Source organism: Mustela erminea, chromosome 4, assembly GCF_009829155.1.
Source record: "Mustela erminea isolate mMusErm1 chromosome 4, mMusErm1.Pri, whole genome shotgun sequence".
Taxonomy (NCBI): Eukaryota; Metazoa; Chordata; class Mammalia; order Carnivora; family Mustelidae; genus Mustela; species Mustela erminea.
The window spans coordinates 45,492,485-45,519,211 of NC_045617.1; the positions used below are offsets into that span (position 1 = coordinate 45,492,485).

Genomic DNA, 26,727 nt, shown 5'->3' on the forward strand with positions numbered 1-26,727 from the left:
ACTACAGGCAGTAAGCTCTTGCACATCGCTCTTAGCATTCCCCCCCATCCCCAGACCAGTCTCCTCAGGCAAAGGCAACAAAATCTTAAATGAACAAATGGGATAATATTAAACTGAAAAGCTTTTGCACAAGTGAAGGAAGCCATTAACAAGGTAAAAGGCAGTCTGTAGAGTTGGAGAAGATATTTGTAAATGATTTATCTGTTAAGGAATTAATATCTAGAATATGTAAAGAATTTATATATCTTAATGTCAAAAACACAAATAACATGATTAAAAAATAGCCAGAGGACATGAGTAGACATTTTCCCAAAGAAGACAGACACATGGCCAACAGACACATGAAAGTATGCTCAACATCTCTAATCATCAGGGAAATGCAAGTCAAAGCCACAATGAGATCACCTCATATCTGTCACATATATGGTCGAAAAGACAAAAAATAACAAGTGTTGGTGAGGTTGTGGAGAAAAGGGAACCCTCATATACTGTTGGTGGGAATATAAATTGGTGCAGCCAATGTGGAAAACAGAATGAAGGATCTTCAAAAATATCAAAAATAGAACTACTGTGATCCAGCAATTCCACTTCTGGGTATTAATCCAAAGAAAACGGGTACACCAATCCGAAGAGATTCGTGTAGCCCGTGTTCCTTGCAGCATTATCTATACTGGTCAAAATATGGAAGCAACGTAAACATCCACTGATAGATGAACACCAAATATTACTCAGCCATAAAAAAGGATGAGATCTTGCTATTTGTGACAACATTGATGGATCTAGAAGATATCATGCTAAGTGATAAGTCAGAGGAGAACAAATACCATGTGATTTCACTTATATGTGAAATAAACGAGCAAACAAAACAGACTGGTAGGTGCAGAAACACTGTTGGTTACCAGAAGCGGGGGATGCCAGGGGAGATGGGGGTTGGAGAAATTACCAGTTATAAAATAAGACATAGGGTCGTGATGGACAGCATAGTGAATCTAGTCAATAAGGTAATAACTTTGTGTGATGACAGATCATAACTAGATTTACCATGGGGATCATTTCATAATATATATGAGTATCAAGTCACTATGATGTGCACCTGAAACTAACAGGATATTTATTGTATGTCAGTTAGACTAAGGTATTTTTTTAATTAAAATTTCTTTGGCTAGTGTGAGAATAGACTAGCTGCTGAAAGTGGAAGAGGCACACCGGTTAGGACGTTATTGCAGTAATCCAGAAGTGAGAACAGTTCATTGAAAGGTCTTTAGGCTGTATTGAGTTAGATGATTGGAATTGATCTAGTAGGCTATGGGGAGATACTGTAATTTGGTGGGGTGGAAGAAAGTGATAACACCAGAACTAAATTTAGGAAAAATAATTATGTATTTATAAAAAAAATACATGTATTTATAAAAATACATATGTAGAATTAAGGATGGATGGGGTAAAAGAGAGCCTATACCACAATTTTGGGGGGCCAGAAATATTTTGCTTTTTTATTTCTGTGACCATCAAGAAAGAAAAAAACAGTTTATTGGAAGACATCAAAAGACTGAAGCAAGACAAACAAGCTCTTGAAGTAGACTTGGAAAAAATGAAGAAAGAGAGAGACCAAGCCAAAGATCAGATTGCTTATGCAACAGGTAAAATGCTGAGCTGAAAGTTTACCTTTATACTCGTAAGTGTTCTTGACTTTAAGTAATAATTGCTGTTATTACTTACGGAATCAGAATCATATTCCTTAAAGTATATTGTAATTTTAGAAAAATTTTTTAAAAACTAGTTATTAATAGGCATGCAGATTTGATTGGCTTTAGCAGGAATAATTGCAGGATCAGGAAAAAGAATCAAGGATTATTTTGAATTTGTGGCATCTTATGTTTATTCATGTTCATGTTTGTCACCCTAGCTAGACTGTGACCTTCCTGAGGGCACAGTCTGCCTTTTTATCCCTGAGTCTGAAACCTAGGCTCTCAAGTATTTGCCAGATGAAAAATAACACTGCACTGTGTTTATAGAAAACACAAGATAATTGTGACATTCCCCACCAGGAAGACAAAAGAAAGATAAGAATGCAGAAAAGTTTAATATTTTAAAAATTACAAATAAACATGAAATGTGGTACTATGGTACTACGTAGGGGTTTTAGGGAAGAGTGGCATTTGAGCTGGGTCTGACAGATTGAAAGAGGTAGAAGTGAAGGGATGGAGGGAGGTTTCTGGGATGTGTTTCTTAAGCATGTTCTTGTGTGCACCTATGGAGTGGAGTTTAGGAAGACAGAACCCAGGGCTAGAAAGTGGATCAGAGGAGCCCTTGTGAGGGTCTTTCTCTTGTGATATTATGATCTTCGGCGTAAGATATGTACAGTAAAATCCCCTTACCTGCATTTGCTTTACTAATCTGTAAAATAGAATTATAATAGTGCCCATCATATGTTTATTGTATTAAATAAAATCATGCTAAGCACTCTTTAATGTTTCTCATTGCAGTTTTTTAATATAATTTTAGGACTTCTTCATGTTTATTATCTCTTGGATCTAATATTTATTGTCTTAAAGAAACAACTTTGCTTTTATAATGAAAATGGGAAAATGATAATTTATACACAGCCAATTTTGCTATGAATTCGAGGATTTGGACTATAAAAACAATCTTTATCTCTCTTTACTAATAGATTAAACTGGATATTACATTGCAAAGATAATTTTTTTTCTTGTTTTTTCATAATGCTTTCATTAGGTAGGCATTGGTTTTCATGTAATTTAGTTTATTTCCATATTTTGGAAAATTACAATCAAGTCCAGGAGTTCCTTTATCTTATAGGTGAAAAATTATATGAAATAAAAATCTTAGAAGAAACACATAAGCAAGAAATCAGTCGTCTACAAAAAAGATTACAGTGGTATGCTGAAAATCAGGAGCTTCTGGATAAAGATGCAGTTCGGCTTAAAGAAGCAAATGAAGAAATTGAGAAGCTCAAACTTGAGGTAGTAAGATCATTTTAGAAAGTATTTCTGTGATGAACCCTATTCAGCATTAGTTCTTCTTAGCCTTGTAAGTATAATTGAGTCAGTACCATAAACACTGCTGATGCAAATAGCTGGTTTGGGTTTTGGTTTGCTCTTAGATGTGTAGGCTGTTATAGATTAGACTGAGAATAAATCTAAGCTCCCTACCATAACCTCATGTCTGCATATCGTCTGAACCCTGCCTGCCTCTTGAGCCTTATCTCTGTGTATCATACTCCACGAGTCATTCTCCTGCAGCCACACCAAACCTCCCGCTGATTCTTGAACATGCCATGCTTGTTCCATGGGTTGCCTTGGTCTAGATTACTTTGGCCTAGTTTCTTCCATGTCTCACTTCTCATTCAAGTCCCAGCTCCAGTTTCTGCTCCCCAGAAAGACCTTTTCTGATCTGCTCATCTAATGGAGCTACCAGTCCTGCCCCTTCAGACCTTTCTTCCCATTCTGTCACTCTGTTTTATTTTCTTCCTAGCACTTGTCACTCTCTGGGGTTATTTTATTTACTCATTGATATACTTTATTAGCTTATCATATGTCTCCTCCACCAGAGTACAAGCATTGTAAAAACAGGCTTATCTTGTTTGCCCTCCAAATCTCCAGCACAGCGCCCTATCTGGGAATTAATAAATAAGTGAATGAATACATTATGCGTCTCTCCTGGGGTTTCTCTGGTGTGTTTTAAATATGCTCCTAAACATTTTCTTTACTTATTGATAGGTTGAGAAGCTGAAAGCTGAGTCTGGAAATCCATCTATTTCACAGAAGATACGTTTAAAAGAGAAAGCAGCTGATGCCAAAAAAATTCAGGATCTAGAGCGACAAGTATGTGTTCAGGGCAAATTTTCATTAAGGCATTTTATATACAGTGCATTTTTGTTTCTCTTGTTTCAGTAGTTCCTACAAAATATAATTGACCTGAAAATTGTTGGTTTTATTCATTTATTTTAATACAGAACTGCCCTTTAAATTCTTGATATGCAATTTAAAGTGACAGAAATAAAAGTAGTAAACAAAATCATTTTATGTAGTCTGTGGCTTTCTGCCTAAAGAATGTGTAGGCTGTTGTGCCTCATTGCAGGTAACTGTGGATGAAAGGTTATTGTGCATTCTAGCTCTGTTAGACATCTGGAAACAAGCAGCATTTTAAAACTCTGGGTATGGAGTTAGGATTCCTTCTCCTGATGAAAGTTTGGTGAGCAAGGATTATAGGAAAGGAGATCCTTGAGTTGGAAACATGTAAGAAAAGCTTGGGAAATGTTGTGAAACACCCTGGAAACAGAACATTTAGCCTTCCAAAAAGCTGGCCTTAATTTTGAGTTCTTGCTCACTGTCAGGCTTCGAAATGCTCTTTTCATGGTGTCTGTAGCTGGGAGACCTTTTCAAAAATCATACAATGATACTTATTAGGATAAAGTTTTTTCATTGAAGTAGTTGTTTTGTGGGGTGGAATATTAACTTTCTCCTTCTGTTTTTAAAACTCCATAATGTTTTGCATTACACTTCATAACGCACTATCAAAACAAAATAAGAATTTCCAACCCTGTTCATAAGGGAGCCTGAATCTGTAGTCAAGTCATGATCCTTAAATGTACGGCTATTATTCCATCACAAACACAAAACTGTGAGGTCATCACCGGGCTGAGTATTTTCCCAGTTTTATGAGAGAAGGAAAACTAAGCAAAAAATTAACTTTGTTACTTTTACAGGACCTGTTCTTATATTAAAAGGTATGATTTTGGGGTGCCTGGGTGGCTCAGTGGGTTAAAGCCTCTGCCTTCGGCTCAGGTCATGATCCCGGGGTCCTGGGATCGAGCCCCACATCAGGCTCTCTGCTCAGCAGGGAGCCTGCTTCCTCCTCTTTCTCTCTGCCTGCCTCTCTGCCTACTTGTGATCTCTGTCAAATAAATAAATAAAATCTTAAAAAAAAAAAAAGGTATGATTTGGTAGTTGGGCTCAGTAGACAAGAAAGGAATAGAGCTACAAATATTCTGAAATAACTGTAATCTAGGATTGCTTGGCTATTTTTCAGTGCTCAAGATTTAAATTAGCTAATGTAGATGAAGCCATCCAGAATTGTGAGAGAGAAGACCAAAGAAACTTCTTCTCTACCTGATGAATTTAAGAGAAATAATGTAGAACTAAATGTGTGAGAGTGAAAAACTGAAACATGCTTAAGAGCAAAATTAAGAATTGAAATGATCCATATTGACTAGGAATATAGCACTTTATACAAGTTACCTTTCTCTTTTATTAATGGTTTCATTAAAAGTTCATTGGTTTATCATTTTAAACTATATCTTTCTAAAATATTGCTCATTTATAGTATTTTGTATAGTTTGCTGCATATACATTTCAGATTTTATTCTGTTCCCATGAACATTTCTATCCTAATGATTTTAAACCTTAACATATATTTAAAGTCAAGGTATATCACAGTATATTCAGAATCATTTTGGAGCCATATTCTGAAATAGATCAATTATAGCATAATTAATAATAATTAATAATCTTTTATAAATAGTACATAAGTAAAAATGGGGCTGATTAGTTAGATGCGTGCAATAATGAAAATTTCAGATTATGTGTGGTTTTTTACTCATGCTTTTATTTAGTGGGATATTCCATAGCTTAATTTAGTGAGAATTTTTAAAAAGCGTTTACTTTGTATGAGAGCCACACTGGTATTAGTTACCAAAGAATAATATTAAAAAGCAAAATTAAACTATGGACTCTGAGAAAGAACATGAGGGTCTTGAAGGGGTGGGGGGTGGGAGGTTGGGGGAACCGGGTGATGGGTATTAGGGAGGGCATGGATTGCATGGAGCACTGGGTGTGGTGCAAAAAACAATGAATACTGTTATGCTGGAAAGAAATTAAAAAAAAGAAAAGAAAGACATACCATATCAAAAAAAAAAAAGAAAAAAATTAAAGAAAATATAAATAAAATCTAATTTTCCAAAAATAATAAACATTTAAGAAGTCAAATTAGATTAAAACATTTCTTAAAATTTTAAGTGAAAACATTAATTATAAATAATATACACCATTTTTAAAAATCGAGATCTTCTTTTTTCAATATACATGGTGTGTTATATGTATGTATATACTTTTATATGCTTAGATCTACTCCAAATAACTCGATTTTTAATACCAGAGAAAACAAAGTTTTGAAAATTGTTGCAGATGAAATTATCAATATTTGTTATCTGGATATATTTCAATTTATGGTACATATATGAATATGCAAGCAGTCTTCATGAATGGAAATATTTGCTTTTAACTTTGCAAATGATGAGATCCTTGAATACTTAAACAGGAACAGTATTTAATCTGTAAACAATTTTGAGTACCAGCAACCTACCGTGCCTTAGGAAGGGTGGGTTCTGAGATCAGATGATAGTAAAAACCAATATTATCAAGCCCTTACTGTATGCTGGGCATTCTGCTAAGCACTTTACCAAGGTAGATGTCAACTGATCCTCACTTAAATATATCAGTGCCATGAAATTGGTATTGTTGTCATTCCCACTTTACCACTCAGGCAAAAGAAGTTTAGATGGAGGAGTTGACAGAGGTCATAAAGCTGGGTGGCACAATTTTAACTCTAGACATGCTCTGACCACTGCACTAGACTACCTCTCATGTGCTATTTTATTGTATTGTATGCTCAGAGGGTAGAAAACTGCTCAACAAAGAATTTTGTGCTTTAATATATTTTTCTAAGATATCTTAACTGTAATACCTTTAACAAAAACAAGTATACACACATGCACATACATAATATCTGTGAGCCTTAGCACTGTTCTTTCTTACAGAAAGACCATAAAATATATTATTGTTTAATAGACCAAATGAAAAGTTGTCTTTTGTGAAGACCTCATTAAATATTATTAATCCTCTTTGCTTTCTAACTGAAAGAAGTAACTTTAAGATAGATCAAACTGCATTTTGAGGGGGATATCTGTAGGAGGGATGAGGTCACGTAGAGATTGTTGCAGGTAGGGGCCGGTGCTTAGGAAGCTTGTGTTTATTGCAGAAGTTCTATACATTGATGTCATTTAAGTCATTTTTCAATCAATAGATAGTATAAACATGATCATCGAAAGGAGTCTGTGGGGAAAAAAGGAAAGACCATTTGTCCTCAGAAAGATTGGCTATTACTAGCACAATAGAAAGTCCCAAGATCTATTTCAAATCAATGTAAGAGGATTTCTGTAAATTAACCAGTACTAAACTATACATTATACTGTATGGTTTTAAAATCAGATCATCTAAGGATATAAAATTTGAAATTAATCTATTTTTTATGCATTTGATTCAGTCTTAAGATGTGATATAAACCTGTCTTTGAAAGCTAGATGTGAATGATAGAGCATAATCTAAATTTATACATTGAACTGCTTGATTTTAATATATTTGTGACCTTACATATATGCAAAACTATTTTAAAAGGTTAAGGAAATGGAAGGAATTATAAAGAGAAGATATCCCAATTCTTTACCTGCTTTAATTTTGGCTGCATCAGCAGCTGGTGATACAGTGGACAGAAATACAGTGGACTTTATGGAAAAAAGGATAAAAAAACTAGAGGCTGATTTGGAAGGCAGAGATGAAGAAGCAAAGAAAAGCCTTCGGACCATGGAACAACAGTTCCAGAAAATGAAGGTAAGAGCCAGCTAGACTCTCGGGATCTCAATACCATGGGGGCTGGGCACTTCTCAGGTCTCATTTTGACAAATCACTAAACATCCTTCCCTGTAAAACCTTCACCATGAATGTCAGCAGATGCAAAAGAAATCTAGACCATCTTGTCTTTTGTTCTCCTTCAGCACCTTTTTATGTTTCAAGCATGGAGAAACAAGCACAGGGTCCCCTCTTGGTGATATCAGAATTAGTGGGAATTAAGTCATGGAAAGGCAGAGTAAAACACCTCTGATGTATAGTCAATAAAAACTTGTTTTTTAATTGCCATGGTTGAAAATACTTTCTTGAAATTTCCCTAGACAAGGGAGAAGACCGTAAGACAGAAGAATACGTCTTGTGGGGTAGAACAGGGAGGCAGGCAATGCCTGTTGAAAACGTCTTATTTTCTCTGAGTTTTCTGATCCTTCATGAGGAATGAAGTCAAAACTACAAGTGCTAGGATGACCAAGTATGAAAGAAGATGTGATATTTCATTTACTTTAAAAATTTGTTGAGCACACAGTTCTGCAGTAATTCATGCTAGATGTTTCACAGACATTTTAATTCATCTTGCATCATCCTTTCATCACTGGTGAGAAACAGATATTGCTACCTTGCTTTACAGACGGGAGCAGAGGTGTTCACAATGGAACGTCCTGCCCAAGATGCTGCTGCTCGTGAGCGATAGACCAAGGCCTCAAATCCTAGGCCATGCTGCTTCTAGGAAGCAGATGTCATTCTCCACAGATTTTATCCTGAGAGAAGCAACAGACGATAGACTATTAGATTCCAGAAACAGTAGAAGGTTGAAAGCCTCATCCAGTACATCGGCCTGCTAGTAAATTAAGGTCCTGTCAAGAAAGTTGGTTTATTCCGCCCTCTTTTTCAAATCTCTCAGCCCACTGCCTGGTTCTGTTTCTTCTCTCACTCTCCCGACTTCCAAGGTGGACTTCCATTTTAAGCACTCAGTTTCCAACCAGGCTTACCTTCCTTGCTTTCTGCTCCGGTTCACCCATCTCTTTCTCCACTCCTCTTCTCACACAAATCTGAGGAGATGGCACAGTTGTGAGAGTAGGGCTGTCACAGGTGTGTGGGTGTCTGGTGTTGCGAATTCCCCCCAGTGCTACTTGGCAAGCCTATTGCTGTAGCTATCAGTGTCTTCTGTTTTCCTAAACGTTCACTCCAGCCAGACCTTCTATCAGGTTCCTCTGACCCGACAGTACTTTTAAGAGATGCAGTACAATGGAAAACACAGACCAGCCTTTCCTCCAGGCCCAGTTTAACCCTTAGGACTTCATGACTTTGCACTAGTTACTTCAGCTCAGTCTCCCTCTCTTCATATGTAAAAGATAATAACTGACTTAGTGCCAATTATGCCACTTAGACTCCCAAATTTCTTTCAGTTCCTCTGTACCTTTTTATCACCATGTCACTCTACGGCTATTATTAATAAAAGAGTAGTAATAACTATTGTAATTTGACTAGTCTACACATACTCACTTTACCCCATCCTCTAATCAGCTGTTGACAGGAAAGCCAATATTATATTTCCATATCCCTCTGTCTTACACACATACACACCTTTCTTTATATCCCTCAATAACTTCCTCAATAATAAATTCCTCAAAAATGGTATATAATTCCATGTACAGCCAGACCCCTCTCATTGTCCAGTGTGTTCTCCCACAATGCATTTTCTGTCCCGTTATACTAACATGTTTCTCCTACTTGCCGTGTTTCCTGTAACCACACATGTTGGCAGACTCTTGCCTTTGACTGGTGTGCTCTGCCTACCTCATTCACAGCTAAGGTGTTCCTCTCCTTCAGCTCTCAATCCAGGCATTGCTACCCCATGAGACCTTCATGGACTCTCTGACAGACAAATTATCTCACAGCACTCTAGTCCCAGGCACTTCTCCATTGCATCTACCACATTTCCGGCCATTTTGATTGGATCGTGAGTGATCGCTCTCCCCATCTAGCTTCTAGACCTGATGGCTGGGCCTATTCTGCCTTTACTCACCATTGTGTTCCATCATTCAGCAAGGCTCCTGACACAAAGCAAATGCTGAAATATTTTACTTAATTGATCCCTAATTCGTAGGCTGTTGGAGAATCAAGCAGCAAAGTATATGTAAAGCCCTACTGCTTTGCATGGAGGGTAGCAAGTATTCAATAAATTATTATAATAATTACAACTAATATTAGCATTCCACTGTCCAAATAGAGGCATAAATTCCAATCCTCTAGCCTATTTTTAACATGTAAATCTACCTACCCTGACTTTTCTCTTTTTGCAGTTCCTTCCTGTCCCTTCTAACTCTGTCACTTTTTCCTTTCATTTCCAGTTCCCAGTACACGCCAAGCATTAGATTGCCTTGACCTGTATTCTTCCTATTTCCAAAATGTCCCTCCTTCCACTTATCCCCAAATTCATACTCCTCTCTCAAGTGCTCCCTCTGCTATGGTCTTCCCACCTTTTCTCAGGCTTCCACGCACATTGGGGCGCCTCGTCCCCGTTGCACATATTCATAGGCCCGTTACCACAGTTGTCATAGGACAGTGAAACTTGCCATGTCACTCTCCTGACCAGGCTGTGAACTGTTGGAAGGCTACACTTCTTTACCTTCAGAATCTGGCACAGAGCCTGGTACACAGCAGTAGCTCAATAAATATTCATTGAATGAATGAACAAAAACTGTAGTGCCTCCCTCCACAGAGGAACCTATTTAGGTTTTTTGTTTGTTTGTTTTTTGTTTTTGCAATACTGAAGCTCCAGTATAACAAATCCAAGCTGATTTACTCCTTATGAGATTCCTAAATTGATACTAAGAAGTTGAGAATGTCTTATTTCTTAAAGATTTCAGTGTCCCCAATTGCTTTCCCTATTTCTCCTGAAAGCGTAGTTTGTCAGTTTGCAGAGACGGGTACACAATAATAGGTTCAGTTGTGATACTTAAAATAAATTTTGGGGTGTACAGAAACATGTAATTTTCGTTTATAAAAAAACATATTAATTGTGAGATGATGCAACATACTGAGAAGATAAAACATTATGCCCTTTCAAGATTAGGACTTCAGTACCTGTGTCGGACTCAGAGAACTCAGAGTTGGAGGCATCAGAATGCACAGTGAGTGTCTGAATGAAGGAATAGGGAGGACCCAGCAGACTGCAGGGCTTCAGTAACCAATGTCCTATTTAGCAGTGGTTTTGACCTAACAAGGATTCTTGTCTTCAGATTCAGTACGAACAGAGACTGGAGGAGCAAGAGCAGCTACTTGCCTGCAGATTAAAGGAGGCATCGCAGAACCAGTCCGACAGCTCCCGCAGGGCCGAAGCACTAGAGAAGGAGCTCGACGACATCAAGGACGCCCATCAAATCACTGTAAGAAAACTTGAAGCCGAAATAGACACTCTTAAACATCAAAATGCCGAATTGGAACTCAAGAAAAATGATAAAGAGGATAAAGATTTCCAGTCTATCGAATTCCAGATAGAACAGGCTCATGCTAAAGCTAAACTGGTGAGGCTTAATGAGGAGCTGGCTGCGAAGGGGCGAGAAATACAAGACCTTTCAAAAACCGTGGAAAGGCTTCAAAAGGAGAGAAGGATGATGCTGTCTAATCAGAGCTCTAAGGGTAGAGAGGAAGTGACTGCAAAAAGGGCGAAGAAAGATGGTTTACGTTCAGGTAAAGGAAGTGCAAACTCATTCCCTGGAACCCTGGATGGCAGACTTTACCAACCACATACTTTCACTGACTCCCATGTTTCAGAGGTTTTACAAGAAAACTGCAGATTGAAAAATGAACTGGAGAGATTAACTGTGGAGAGGAATGAGCTGAGGATGAAATCTGAAGCTGCAGTGAACCAATTTGAAAATTCCATGAAAAGGTAAAATGTGAATCTGGAATTGTATGGGGACATACAAAGATAAAAACATCAGAATTGTAAGATGTATTTCCTCTGGTAATTAGTTTTAACCCTGAACTGAATTCATTACCAAATCTTAAGAAATTGTATTACATTGCCAAGCATAGATCTCTCTCAGAGTAGGATCCTCTACCGGTTGGAAGCCAGATTCTGATAAACCTGAATCTCCATGTCAACCCCAACCATGTCCTCAGGCTGACAAATCCTGTCTCCACATTTATCTAGGTTGTGTTAATAAGCTGACCCATGGGGGCCTTCTTGTAAATGAATGTCATCATTGATGACTCCTAGGCAGACTGCAGAAAACAGCTGTTACTAAAACTAGTTGAACAGGGTCGCCTGGGTAGCTCAGTTGGTGAAGCGTCTGACTCTTGATTGCAGCTCAGGTCATGATGTCAGGGTCATGAAATCGAGCCCTGTGCCTGCACTGGGTATGGAGTCTGCTGAAGATTCTTGGGGCACCTGGGTACCTCAGCTCAGCATTAGCATTCCACTGACCAAACAGAAGCATGTATTCCAATCCCCTAGATGGGTAGCTGGACGTCCAGCTCGTCCTCCCTCGGCTTGGGTCATAATCTGGTCTGAGCCCTGTGTCAGGTTCCTCGCTCAGTGGGAAATCTGCTTGAGTTTCTCTCCCTCTGCCCCTTCCCCTGCCCTCATTCATGCAGTCACTCTCTCCCTCTCTCTTTCTAAAATAAATAAGTCTTTAAAAAAAAAAACTAGTTGACATTCTAAAAGGAAAAGTTCCTCTTTTCCAAAGTAACTCTTCAAAATAATCTAGTGCTCACATCCATTCATGCCTTGAACTTTTGTGCTCATCCCTTTCCTTCTCAGAATCACTCAGTACTGTCTACTTTCTTTCCTCCAGGCCCTCTAACATGTTCAGATCTTCTTCACTGTCATCAAACCAAGTCCTAGTTACCTTTCTGTCGGTACCAGTTTTCCACGAGTAGCCTCTTATTTGCACCTCAGCTCCTCTCAACCGGGGCTCTCCTCCTCACCACTCTTGTAAATCTCATCTCTCAGTAGTGACCTTTCCTGGTCCAGTGATGTTGTCTCTGTTCTCATTTTCCTGGACATTGTTGGCTTTCCTGAAAATATGGGGTTTCCTCCCGTAACCTCCATGACTAACACTCCTCTTCCGTGTCTTTTAACTAACTCTGGCTCCTTTTCATTCTCCTTCCTCAAAAATCAGACTTCTACTGGGGTTCATTTTTCAGCTTTCTGTTTATTCTCAGTTCTTTCTCCTTTGCTAAGTTCATCCATTCTTTTTTTTTTTTTTTAAGATTTTATTTATTTACCAGAGAGAGAGAGGGGAGAGAGCGAGCACAGGCAGACAGAATGGCAGGCAGAGGCAGAGGGAGAAGCAGGCTCCCCGCCAAGCAAGGAGCCCGATGTGGGACTCGATCCCAGGACGCTGGGACCATGACCTGAGCCAAAGGCAGCTGCTTAACCAACTGAGCCACCCAGGCTTCCCAAGTTCATCCATTCTTGTGGCTTCTACAAACCATAACTCCAATTTACTTTTCAAGGCTTGTTTTCTTCCCGGAGCACAGATGTTAAATCTACTATTTTCCAAATTGTTCCTCTCGGAATCAGTAGTATCTCAAATTTTATCCCATGTTTACCAATAAACTAGCTCCTCCTCAAAACTTTCCCATTTCTGTCTATGACCATGGTTTTTCAATGCGAAGTCCAGCTTTACCTCCTTTATTTCTTGGGCTCACAGTTTATGGGGTGCTTCCTTATAAATACGTGTCCTTTTGCTTTCTACCTTCCTGTAGACAGTAGCCTTACCTGGTTTACTAGACAGCTTCCCCACCCTAATATCCCTGATTTTCGTTTCTGTCTCCCCCAATCAGTTCACTTAAAAATCATTAATATTCCTTAAATATTCCTGTATCTGAGTTACACTGCCCTCTAATAACTCCCACTTCCTGAAGTATCAAGACTAAATTATTCTACGTGGGTTCCCAGGTGCCAGAACCTTCTCTGTGGGCCTGACTTGCTCAATGTCTTTGCTGCCTTTTGCTCATCCATGCTTCAAGTACTGCTTCCTTCACAAACTGTTTCCTAGAGCCTCCCAGGAAATTCCCTGCTCCTAGCTCCTCTATAACTTGTGTACCAAGTACCTATATTAAGTACCAAGAAAGCACTAGTCGTACACCGCCTTATAACTCCTTGAGAACTGATATAAGATTATCCTTCTTTTGCAACCTGGCATAGGAGCAGAAGGAGCGAGCACCTAGACGAATGCATATTGATTGATTCGCAGCTGTGTCTGGTTGAATCATCCTGTCAACCATAAATGCTTCCAAACTAAAACCTTGTTTCTCAAGTCCTGAATGTGATACTAGAAATGAAGCTATTTGAAAAGAATCATATTCTTTTCAGGAAATAATTTAAAATTGAAATTTTTCCTGTGCATTTTTCTATATATAATTTGGTATCGTTAACCTGCTTATCAGATAGCCCTGGGCCTGAGAAGTGAGGAATAACCTTTCCCAATCCCAGATTTAGGCTGTTTTAGCTATGTTGTTGTTGTTCAGTTGTTTTTTACTTTAGTTTGTTTATATCATAAGTGCTTTAGGTTTTTATGCTTTTCCGAAGACCCTAATCACACCCTTTCCATGAGGAAATATTCATATAAGTCAAATAAGCAACTGATAAATTTGTTTATAGTTTGGGAATTGCCACGTTAATATGTATCGACTGAGATTTATCCAGTATCTGCTTTGAGTAAAATCCTGTCACTTTTTAATAACTTTTCCAGTAAGAGAGAGAATGTTTGTCTGTAAGAAATGTATCAAGTGTTTATCAGAACTTCGCCACTTATTAAACTGCCTCTGAATGCGTGACTTTTGTCAAAGGGACAAATCAGTCTCTCACACTAAACAAGCAAAAAAAAACTAGGTGCAGGTTACTGTGGGTCCTAAAGAATTACCATAAAGGTTATTTCATTTTTATGACATGGCAGCTAGCCCTGGAGTCACATGCATGGACCAAAAACATGTTGCCTAGAGACAAAGCTTTGGAGATCCTAAAAGGAACTATGATTATCAAAATAAGAATCTGGGCAAAAATCTGAGTTTCTCTTAAAAGATAAAATATGAGGATGAGGCCTCTGCTTTAATCCAGACAGAACATTTAGAACCTTTGATTCTACCAGAAAGTACAGCCCCAGGCTGGGGGTTGAGTGAAAGGCCCAGACTTTGAGCTCCAACTCTGCTGGGCTTAAACCCCAGGTCTGCATTTACTAATGAACTCTAGAGACATAACTCTTTCCTAAACTCAAGTTTGCCCTTATAAAATTGAGTAAATATTAGCTCATGGCATGGTTGTAAGATCTCACAGGCGATCTTATATAAAGCACCTGTCAGAGTGCAGTATTGGTGCTCTCTCTCCCTTTGTTTAATTTCCAGGCTTCATATGTTATTTGTGTGCTAACTCTGAGCTGAAGAGCTGTTTTTATGCGTGATTTTCTTTGATTTGCTCTGCAGAGTCAAGGAAGATACGGCAGCACACATTGCATCTCTCAAAGCATCTCATCAGAGGGAAGTAGAGAAACTCCTTTGCCAAAATGCAGTAGAAAATTCTTCTTCCAAAGTAGCTGAACTAAATCGTAAAATAGCAACTCAAGAGGTAGATGACTTTAACACACTTTCTTTGGCTTTAAAATTATTTTTTTCAGGACTGTTAACAGAACATTATTTAATTCAGAAATACGTTAACTTTGCTTTTTGATAGAAATGAGAAATTATTGACCTGATCTTTTTTTTTTTTTTGTAGGAGACAGTGCCATTACTGTGCATTTAACTATTCTACTTTAAGATTATTCTCTCTTAAAACAGGGGTTTCTCAGTTTTGTCCCAACATTTCTCAAATAGTTCTTCTCCTAAGGCAGTTGTAAGGGATGGTAGAAGGAATGATAGAATCACATTATGTGATTGAGACCTGGAATACTTGAACCTGAATATTGAACCATCTCCCTCTGCCCAAGTCCTGGTTGACAAGTAATTCTCCTAGTCATTCTTCTTGCCCAAGGGTCTTTCATTCATTAAGCAAATAATGATTCGAGCTCTATAGACAATCAGGCACTGGGATAAAATAATCAACAGAGAGATACACACAACCCTAGTCATTATGAAGCATAGTCTTCTTAGAATTATGACAGAGTATGCTGAAAGTTCGTCCATGTTTCTTCAAAAAAGTGTATCTTCCTTCTTGGTTAGTATGTACATCTATGTGGAATATCCATGAATATCTAGTTTATGGCCCATTTTCTATGGTGTTAGAAAATTGAAAACACAACATTAAGATAGAATAGTTATGTCCCGGGGTGCCTGGGTGGCTCAGTGGGTTAAAGCCTTTATCTTTGACTCAGGTCATGATCCCAGGGTCCTGGGATCAAGCCCCACATTAGGCTCTCTGCTCAGCGAGGAGCCTCCTTCCCCCGACCCCTGCCCTGCCTGTCTCTCAGCCTACTTGTGATCTCTGTCAAATAAATAAAAGTCTTTAAGAAAAAAAAAAGAAAGAAAGAAAAGAATAGTTATGCCCCCAAAAAAAGAAAGCACATATGGCAAAAATGTTAGCAGTTGATAAATCAAATTGAAGGATATATAAATGTCCATTGTGCTCTCTTCTTTTGGTTTTAATTTTTAAAAAAAACAAGCTGATATGGGGGGAAACCAGGAAATGTTATCTTGCCACCACCTCTCCCATCAATAATTATTTAATAGCATCTTGATTAAAAACAAATCACTCAGGGGGGCCTGGGTAGCTCAGTCATTTAAGCATCCAGCTTTTAATCTCAGCTCAGGTCTTGATCTCAGGGTCATGATTTTGGGCCCTGCCCAGCGTAGAGCCCACTTAAACTTCCCAGTTGAGCAATTTTATTTGGTTGTAGGGCCAGATATTGGATATTATGAAACTATTGGGCATTATTTCAGCTATTAAAAATGCTAGTATAGTTTTGTGAGAAGATACCCTTATAAGGAGAAGCATGTTGAAGTATTTGGGGGATTTGGGTGAAGTGTAATGAGGTCTATAATTTAAGTTCATATAGCTCAGAAACAAAGAATTTTGCCTATTTTAATAATATCAAGGAGAATGATTTAGAGTGCTTTTCAAAGGTAGTCAGCATATAGCAGTTGCAGATAACTCCTCTGGCTTTCTCCCTCCACAGGAGGAGGCTGTCTGTGGGCAGTATAAACGTAATAGCAGATCAGTGTGTAGTTGGGAGAGGCGGATGAGGTGGTGTCATTGCACCATACATAGTGCCATTACTGTTACTTTCCCGGGTTTCTAAATCTAATACTATAAATTAGGAGTTAAGTGGAAGTCAGCATAGTCTGAGGAGGAAAACAGTAAAAGTAAAGCATTAGAGGTTAAGAGATACAAGTTTTCAGTTTCTTGATGAAAGTATTCATGTACTTGTTTGCCAAAAATATGTGACATTTATTTCATGCTAATACTAGGCTTGTGCTGTCTTTGTCATTAGCTCTTTAATTAAAAATTATTCTCCTACTTAATCACAAAATAATAAAGAGGATATTGGCTACTTTCTTCAGAACCCTTTGACTTTATAATAGAGGTTTATTTTAAAAGGTGTTTTTCAGGGGCACCTGGGTGGCTCAGAGGGTTAAAGCCTCTGCCTTTGGCTCAGGTCATGATCCCAGGGTCCTGGGATCGAGCCCCGCATCGGGCTCTCTGCTCAGCGGGAAGCCTGCTTCCTCCTCTCTCTCTGCCTGCCTCTCTGCCTGCTTGTGATCTCTATCTGTCAAATAAATAAATAAATAAATCTTTTTTTAAAAAAAAAAAAAAAGGTGTTTTTCAGGCCTCCAGGAGAAAAGTAGAGGTAAAGAAGCCACGCAGTTATATAGCCATTAATTTGTATTATGTGTTATGCTTTATATTAAATATGAAAACAAAATAATGAGTGTATTCAATAAGCTTACTTAATCTATGAACTTAATTCCTGTGGCAGTTTATTTCCATGTTAGAATTTGGTAATTTTAAAATATTGGGAATTTTTTTTAGTACAAACAAAAGACATTAGTTGGTTTTCTTACATTTTTCAAATGATGTTTGGGGAAGCACTCTCTTAACTTAGCACTTCTGACATAATTCCCTAGGTACTTCTAAAACATTTCCAAAGTCAAGTTAATGAGCTGCAGGGTAAACAAGAGTCTCTTGCAGTTTCTCAAGTTCGAGAAGAAATCCTACAGAAAGAGGTAAGAAATAACAAAAGTATTGGGCTAACATAAGCTTTTCTTAGCCATTTCAATCATACTACTTTTATATAAAATTTTTTAACAAATGTGCAAATAGAAATATCCTGAAAATATATATCATGTGTCAAAATATATCAATAACTTGTTTACGGTAAGTCTGCTTTCCCCAGATGGAACTCTCAAATATTAAGTTTCTTATGTAGTTGATGTTGACATTTTCCTGGGCAGTGAGGAAATAGAGTGGAGGGGTATTTGGATTTTTTTTTTTTTTAAAGGAGATAAAACTAGATGGTTAAGCCATTTCTGCATTAAGTATGAATACTATAAAGCAATCATTATAGTCATGCTGGATCCCCAGTGACAATATTGTAGGAAATAGATCTTTCTGGAAACTCACCCTTTTATTACTCTAAAATCCTTTTGGTTCTAGAAATTATTTAAAAAAAAAAAAAAAGATAAACTGGATTCTTTGACGCATGTACACCACTTTTTATTCAAGAATTTATTAAACCATAGAAGCAGAGCTTACATATAACTAATGGCATTATGAAAAGATTAATGTAAAAACATTCCACACTTAGGTATAAATTAATTGAAAGGCTGTAGTTCATCATATATGCATTCTTTTCATTGTTTAAGATGTACATAAACATTGTTGAGTAAGCAGTAATTTAGCAGAACTTCACACACCTAAAGTAAACTTTTGGGGAAAAGTAATAAAAGGAAGTATGTTCTAGTGTTTGTAAGATAAAGGTCAGTTTTAGTCCAGTTACAGTGTTCCTAGTTTAAGAATAGCTAAACTATTTTGAAAATGGCAAAGATGGCAACACATGATTTTGAAGCCTATTTACTGAAAAACTGAAAACACTCCATCTCTTAAATAAAATAAAGACAGCCTACCTTTTTAATGGGCAGTACATTTATAATAGCTGTTTTAACAGCTTATTTATTCCCACTACTGATAACCTCCTGAGAGCCTTCCAAGGGACTTTTCTCTCGGGCTGGTAGGAATAATTCATTTTCCCAGCCCTGCAGGAGCTCCCAGAATTATTCAGGCTATTTCTACTGGCTTCAAAGGTGCCTCTGGGCAGCCAGCTAGGCAGTCCTAGAGTTCATCTGGTGTGTTGCCTGTTCCTCACAGTCCCGCAGTGCTGTTAGCTGGGGTTTGAAAACAGTTGCTTCGCAGGTCATCTAGTTTCTCAGTTGTTTAAGAAGATGGGTAAATCCCAGTCTCTTTCGGACCACAAGAAAAAGCACAACACACAGTTTTTAACAGGAGTAAATTCTGTTTTTATTTTTGACTGCTTTGTTGTTATTCTATCTCTAGAGAAAACAGTGATCTAAAATTTTCCAACATAGATAAAAAAAAAAATAAAATGAAATGAAACTTTCCAACATAGTTCAACACCTTGGGAGGTGAACCATCAAAACCTGAAAAGATTTTTCTCATTTCTGCATTTTGTTCCATGCCTATGCTACCTCAAGTGTTGGTAAACCACATCTCTTTAAAATCCTAACTCAGGCATGACTTCCTCAAATCTTTTTTTAAAAATATTATAATGAAAAAGGTAATCTTTCATATTTTAGCACTCATCATAGATTTCTGGTCTTATTTTTCCACTCACTGTTGACTCCCAACAATCTGTTTATTTCCTTGCACCCCGAAGTTGAAGAGAAAGGACTTGAATCTTAATCTTAATCTCAGACTCCTTAAACGTAGACAACTGAGAGGCCTGCTGCTATTATTGCTTGTTTCCATGTTCTGCAGTTAGTATATGCATTTTATTGGTCTAGTTTTTCATCGGTAGGATTTTGTTTTACCTGTATAGTCTATTCAAATTTTAGAAACCATTCAAGAGTGACCCCTAATATGAACTCAAGGACTATGAATAGTGACTCCTAAAAATTATCAGAATTTTTACTGTAATTTGTGTCAAATAGTCTACAGCTAGCAGCTTCTATTTACAAATGAATAGTAGGAATAATTTGGGGGGTTATGATAAGGTCTGGGCTTAAATTCTTCAAAATGTTAGTGAGCCTTAGGGTGACAGGTCATGTAAACATTTAGAGTCATACTTGGTACTCTGGATATAAACCAGGAAACAGCAAGGCAGCAGCAGGCCTTTTGCTCTTTGGTGTGAGTAGTTCCCACAGCAGTCCACAGAGCTGTTCTGGAGACCACAGGGGTACAAGGGAGTAAGACTCGTATCTGGCAGTTAGAGGAATCACCCAGGCTTGAACGCCCCACATTCCACAAGAACGAGCGTCTCATAACACGTCATGCACAGTGGATCCCACGGGGACATGCCCAGTGCAAAACTCACCACCTCCAGGAGAGCCCAGACCTACCACTTCCCACCAGGTATTTCAGTTCATGCCAAGTCCTCCAAGCCCAGATGATGTTCCACCAGTTGGGGCCTTACCACAAGCAGTGTACCTTTATCAAGAGAACAAAGCTAGAAAGAGAATTCAAGCCAAGGCCAGTTTCTCATACAGAAGGAAGAATTATATTTACCCATTACCCTCAGCTGTGTACTAGTGTTTTTAAACTTAGTCTCAGGTTGCTTTAGCTATTAAATGGAATAAAGTCTACTTCTTAGCTTTTAGAAAAAGTGTTTAGGTATCAGGCACTATCAATAGGCTTTTGGGATACAGAAATGAGTAGAACACCTGAAGGTATCACCCTCAAAGGGCTTGTATTCTAGTGAGTGGGACAAAGAAATAAACCAACATATAAACTAAGGTCCCCCAGCTTACTTTCTTTGCATCAGAACTGAGTCACATGCCTACCTCCAAACCAGGCGTTGCCAGAGGACAGACAGTGGACAGCAGCAATGGGCTTAAATCTAAGGTCAGTATCTCCTTCAGTTCTAGACCAAATTGGAATCTAGACTCACTGGATTAAGTGTTCACAAGCACTAGCGTTCATCCCAGCAATGTGGCCAGGGAAATGCATCAGCCAGTAAGTTGCAGGGTAGGAAGACACATGGGATGGTTGGAAGCACACAGACTCCAGCAGGTCATGGTCATTTAAAGGAGTAAAAATAGCAGTAATTTTATGGTTCATTCTGAATTGAAATTTGTAGTTTGTAAGATTATCTACTCACCAGCCTATAAAGGGACAGTACATATGTCTTCTCTGGGAAGAAGTCTTTGGGCTGTGTATGGATCATTTGAATTCCCTTAACCGAGCCTCCTCCTGCTAGTGGTCCATGATGTCTGTCTCCTTTAGTAGGAAAACATGTTAATCCACCTTGAGTAATAGGATCTGGGCGAATCCCTCTTTCACTTCAGTAAAACAATAAACTAGTAAGACAGTAAGAATTATATTCATTTAGGAATATATGCTTTCTTTTTATTGATGTTACATACTTCTATCCCTGGTGAGTATGGATTTGTTTATAAATAATTTTTGATATATTTTATTAAATATTTAAGACTATTTAACATTTTTATACTAAGATTAATATATATTAGAGAAATTAGAAAGTATAAAATCATCCATAATCCCATTACCCAGAGCATATTTTGCTATTTATTCTTTCAGATTTTCTTTATTCATATATAGTTACAAATACTGTGAGGGTGTGTGCTTATGCATACACGTGTAAAATACATGTTTATGTGTGTTTGCATATATAGGATTTTAAAGGATAATTTTTTTTACCTAACAGTGTATATAAATATATTCCCATGTCAGTATATACCTTCTCATTTTTTTCCAATTTTATTGAGATATAGTTGACATACACTGTTGTATAAGTTTAAGGTACAGCATAAAGATTTAACTTATATATATAATGAAATGATTACTACAGTAAGCTTAGTTTTCATCCATTAAGAAAAAAAAGATTTTTCTTACCACAGTTAACACTGAGAACTCTTAGGATTTACTCATGTATGTATGTATGTATGTATATATACCATGCGGCAGTGTTAACAATGGTCTTCATGCTGTACATTGCATTCCTAGTATAGTTACTTATAACTGGAAGTTTGTTCCTTTTTGATCGCTTCATCCAATTCCCCTTTTTCCCCACCCTTTCCTGTCCACATCTGATAACTACAAATCTGATCTCTCTTTCTAGGAGTTTGGGGGTTTTTTGTTTGTTTGTTTTAAGATTCTGCATATAAGTGAGATCATATGGTATTTGTCTTTCTCGGACTTAGTTCACTTAGCATAATACCAGAAATGGGTCCCCTGCAGATCATGAAAATGTTGTCTCATTACAAACTCAGAATCATTTCTCAGTCATTAAAAAGTTTACAGAAGTTGAAGTGATATTTAACAAATATGACAGTGCCAATCATCCCAAATTAAAGTGTGCAAATTTTTTTGGTCACCGGTGATATTAGGGATGTCCCACATTTTTAAATATTTAGATTTGCTTCTGATTTCATTGGCTTGTATTTTCACATAATTGTATGGGGTCGGGGGGGTGTGTTTTGGATTTTTTTTTTATAGCATTATCAGTGTTATTAGGTACTGAGTGTGTCCCTGGAAACATGATTGAATTTTTAATTTTAGTCTTTTTCACTTGCTTATTATTTTGTCTTTAAGATTTTATTTATTTGAAAGAAACAGAGAGAGAGCATGAGAGGGAAGGTCAGAGGGAGAAGCAGACTCTCTGCAGAGCTGGGAGCCCAATGTGGGACTCGATCCCAGGACTCCAGGATCATGACCTGAGCAGTCACTCACACCAACTGAGCCACCCAGGCGCCCTTATTTTGTTTTTTTGATACTAGCAGTAAATTATCATAATTATGTGGTATAAAGAAAATACATTTGTTTCACCAAGCCCAAAATAAAGCTCTCTCAGACCCCTCTATTTACTCACTGGCACCATGAAAAAATGACCTTTTGCTCTGTGAACCATGGTATGAAAAGGGAGGTAGCACACTAGACTGTAACCTCTATGAGGATGGACTGTATCTCTCATGTCTGTATTCTCAGGACCTAAGATAACAGCCAGGACAGAAAGAATTCAGTATGTTATCTCAGAAAGAGGTTGAACTCTTTCTCTGTGTTGGGTACTATACTGTGTAGGATGCTTGAAATGTATTACTTAATCCTAAAAGTAATCAACCTATTAAATACATTGATACTTTGTTAGCAAAGCTGAATATACCAAAGATAGTGCCCACCTTTATTATGAATGCTGTAATCAGCCTGGCATACATGGGAGGAGGTGATCCAGTCATCTGGAACCTTTTGGATTTTGAGATCACTTCAGAGTTAGAATAATAGTTTTAATTCTGGCTCAGCCTAACAACACAAGGTATTTTTCTTACTAAAAAGTTAGAAGCGTCTTCTCTAGATAAATTTTATACAAAGAAAATGTAGTAAATATTCTTAAAACTACCTGGTAAAAGCTTTTTTTCTTATCAATTTTTCATTTATTTCATTCCTCAATTTTAGATTACAAAACTCCTAGAAGAACTGAGAGAAGCCAGAGAAAACCATACCCCAGAGATGAAACATTTCATGGGCTTAGAAAAGAAAATTAAACAGATGGAAATGAGACATCAACAAAGAGAGCAGGAACTTCAACAGGTAAAGTAGTAAATTATATTTACACATTTGTATAGCTCTTCACTTTTAAGTACCTCCCATTTGCTATAGTTTTGCCATCTCTAGCAACACTTACTTCCTGAAGTGTTTCATTGTGTATTGATATTAAGAATAAAAATACAGCTCTTAAGAGCATATAAAACTTTAAATTTCAAATGCCTAAAAGACTGGTTTATCTTCTCTCAAATTAAAAAAAAAAAATGATACAAGTTTCTCTAAGATTTTATTTATTTTAGAGAGAACACAAGCAAGGGGAGGAAGAGGGAGGAGGGGAAAGAATCTCAAGCAGGTCCCAAGCCGAACATGGAGCCTAATGCATGGTTTGCTCTCATGACCCACAGATCATAACCTGAGCCCAAACCTAGAGTCGGGTGCTTAACCAGCCGAGCCACCCACGTGCCCCTCATGTTCTTAATTACTGATGGCTGCCTAAAAAGAATGAGTCTTTGAAATCCATAGTCCATATTCATTTTATAAATGTTTATAAGAAGTAGAATTATATTAAAAGATAAATCATTTAAAATAGATGCCCGGCACTAGTAATATCATAATTACTCAACTACAGATAATAGAAATTAAAAATGAATGAGCTTTAGTATAGATCACATGAGACCACAAAATAAGTTTCAGAATATTAGTAAGATTGAAATCAAAGCAAGCATCTTTTCCAACCAAAATGGTATGAAACTACAAATCAATTACCAAACAAAACAAAACAAAAAAACCCCACAAATACATGGAGGCTAACCAAGATGCTACTAAATAATAGGTCAAGGGAAAAATCATAGAGGAAATTTTAAAATGCCTTGAGACACATAACACAACATTCCAAAATCTTTTGGACACAACAAAAGCAGTTCTGTGAGGGAAATTTTTCATAGCTCTACAGTACCTCAAGAAACAAGAAATAGGGGTGCCTGGGTGGCTCAGACAATTGTGTCTGCTTTCGGCTCAAGTCATGATCCCAGAGTCCTGGGATGGAGCCCCACATCAGGCTCCCTGTTCGGCAGAGAGCCTGCTTGTCCCCCTGCCTACCGCTTCCCCTGCTTGTCTCTGTGCTTTCTCTCTCTCTGACAAATAATGAAATCTTTCAAAACAGAAACAAGAAATATATCAGGGCACCTAGGTGGCTTGGTCGGTTAAGCAGCCTTTATGCCTTTATGTCAGTCATGATCTCTGGGTCCTGGGATTGAGCCCCATGTTGGGCTCCCTGCTCGGTGGGGCATCTGCTTCTCCCTCTCCCTCTGTCACTCCCCCCACCTACTTGTGCTTGCTTGCTCTCAAATAAACAAAATCTTTAAAAAAAAAAAAAAAAAAAAACCTTAATCTGTCACACCTAAATAAACTAAAACAGAACAAAGCTCCAAGGTAGGAGAAAGAAGGAAGTAATAAAGGTCAAGAAAAAAAATAAATGAAATAGTTTCATTCATCTTTTCTATTTTTTGGTCTCTAAGAGGTGGTTCTTTGAATTATAAACATTAACTGATAAACTTGTAAAGACAGACTCATCAAGAAAATAAGAGAGGACTTCAATAAATACACTCAAAAATGAAAGAGGGGGAATTAAACTAATACCACAGAAATATAAAGGTTTATAAAAGATTACTGTGAAAAGTTCTATGCCAACAAATTGAACAACCTAGAAGAAATGGATTTCTGTAAATATACAGTCTCCCACGATTGAATCAGGAAGAAATAGAAAATCTGAACAGACTAATTACCAATAACAAAATTGGATTGGTAACCGAAAAATTCCCAGGAAAGAAAAGTCTAGGAACAGATGGCTTCAAATGTTGGAAGAATACACCTGTAAAGAATTCATTCCAATCCTTTTCAAACTAATATGAAAAAAATTGAAGAGGAGGGAATATTTTCAAAGTCATTCTTAAAAAGCCACTATTACCCTGATACCAACAACAGAGACACAACAAAAAAAGAAGAAATCAGACTCTGCCCCTAATCAACATAGATGTAAAAATCCTTAACAAAATTATTAGCAAACTGAATTCAAAACTACATTAAAAGAATCATTCACCACAATATGGGGGGATTTATTCCAGCGATGCAAGGACGGTTGAGCATCTTCAACATGAGACACCACATTAACAAAGGAAAAGATAAAAATCATATAATCTCAGCAGATATCAGTCAAAAAAGCATTTGACAAAGCTCAACATAAATTCATGATCAAAATGCTCAACACACTGGCTACAGAGGGAACATAACATAATAAAGGCTACGTACAACAACCCCATAGCTAACGTGATGCTGCTGTGTGGTGAAAAACAAAGCTTTTTCATGATCCGGTACAAGGATGTCCACTCTCACTGCTTTTACTCCAGGTAGTACTGGAATTCATAGGCAGAATAATCTGACAAATAAAAAGCAGGGGCACCTGGGTGGCTCAGTGGGTTAAAGCCTCTGCCTTTGGCTCAGGTCATGATCTCAGGGTCCTGGGATCAAGCCCCACATCAAGCTCTCTGCCCAGCAGGGAGCCTGCTTCCCCCTCTCTCTCTGCCTGCCTCTCTGCCTACTTGTGATCTCTGTCTGTGAAAAAAAATAAATAAAATCTTAAAAAAAAAAAGAAATAGCATACAAATTGATAAGGAAGTACAACTGTTGCTATTTACTGATAGCATGATACAGTATATTGAAAACCCTACAGACTCCACAAAAAATCAGAATAAATTAGTTCAGTAAAGCAGCATACAGACATCTGTTGCATTTCTGTATACTAAAAATTAGCAAAAATAAATTAAGACAATGACTTTAGAACTGCATCAAAAAGAATAGAATATGTAGGAGTAAATTTAACCTAAGAGTTAACAGACCTGTACTCTGATAATTCTAAGACCTAGTTGAAGGAAATTGAAGGTGGCACAATAAATGGAAAGATACACCATACTCATGAACTGGAAGAATATTGTTCAGATGTTCATAGTACCCAAAAGCAGTGTGCAGGTTCAGTGCAATCCCTATCAAGATACCAACAGTAGCATTTTTCATAGAACTAGAATCAATATTCCTCAAGTTTATATGGAATCACAAAGGACCCCGAGTAGCCAAAGCTGGAGGTATCACACTCCCAGTTTTCCAACTGTACTACAAAGCTACAGTAATGAAAACAGTCTAGGACTAGCAGAAAAACATAGATCAGTGAACAGAATAGAAAGCCCAGAAATAAACCCACGCTTAATATGGTCGATTAATCTAAGATAAAGGAGTCAAGAATGCACAATGAAGATAAGACTGTCTCTTCAATAAATAGTGCTAGAAAAACTGAAT

General features: G+C 37.5%; 1 protein-coding gene across 3 annotated transcripts in view; it reads left to right on the forward strand.

Annotated features, from left to right (window-relative positions):
* The window catches only part of CEP162 (centrosomal protein 162), a 99,703-nt gene that overhangs the window by 66,002 nt on the left and 6,974 nt on the right, over positions 1 to 26,727 (forward strand). For 2 of the 3 annotated variants that reach the window (XM_032339133.1, XM_032339132.1), the window contains exons 19-26: positions 1,514 to 1,640; positions 2,821 to 2,984; positions 3,741 to 3,845; positions 7,476 to 7,688; positions 10,946 to 11,598; positions 15,138 to 15,279; positions 17,772 to 17,870; positions 23,290 to 23,424. In XM_032339133.1, coding sequence (XP_032195024.1) covers positions 1,514 to 1,640; positions 2,821 to 2,984; positions 3,741 to 3,845; positions 7,476 to 7,688; positions 10,946 to 11,598; positions 15,138 to 15,279; positions 17,772 to 17,870; positions 23,290 to 23,424 — 1,638 coding nt within the window. Of the gene's footprint in view, positions 1 to 1,513; positions 1,641 to 2,820; positions 2,985 to 3,740; positions 3,846 to 7,475; positions 7,689 to 10,945; positions 11,599 to 15,137; positions 15,280 to 17,771; positions 17,871 to 20,641; positions 21,225 to 23,289; positions 23,425 to 26,727 lie in introns of those variants that run through there. The other variant, XM_032339134.1, reaches the window with a different exon arrangement.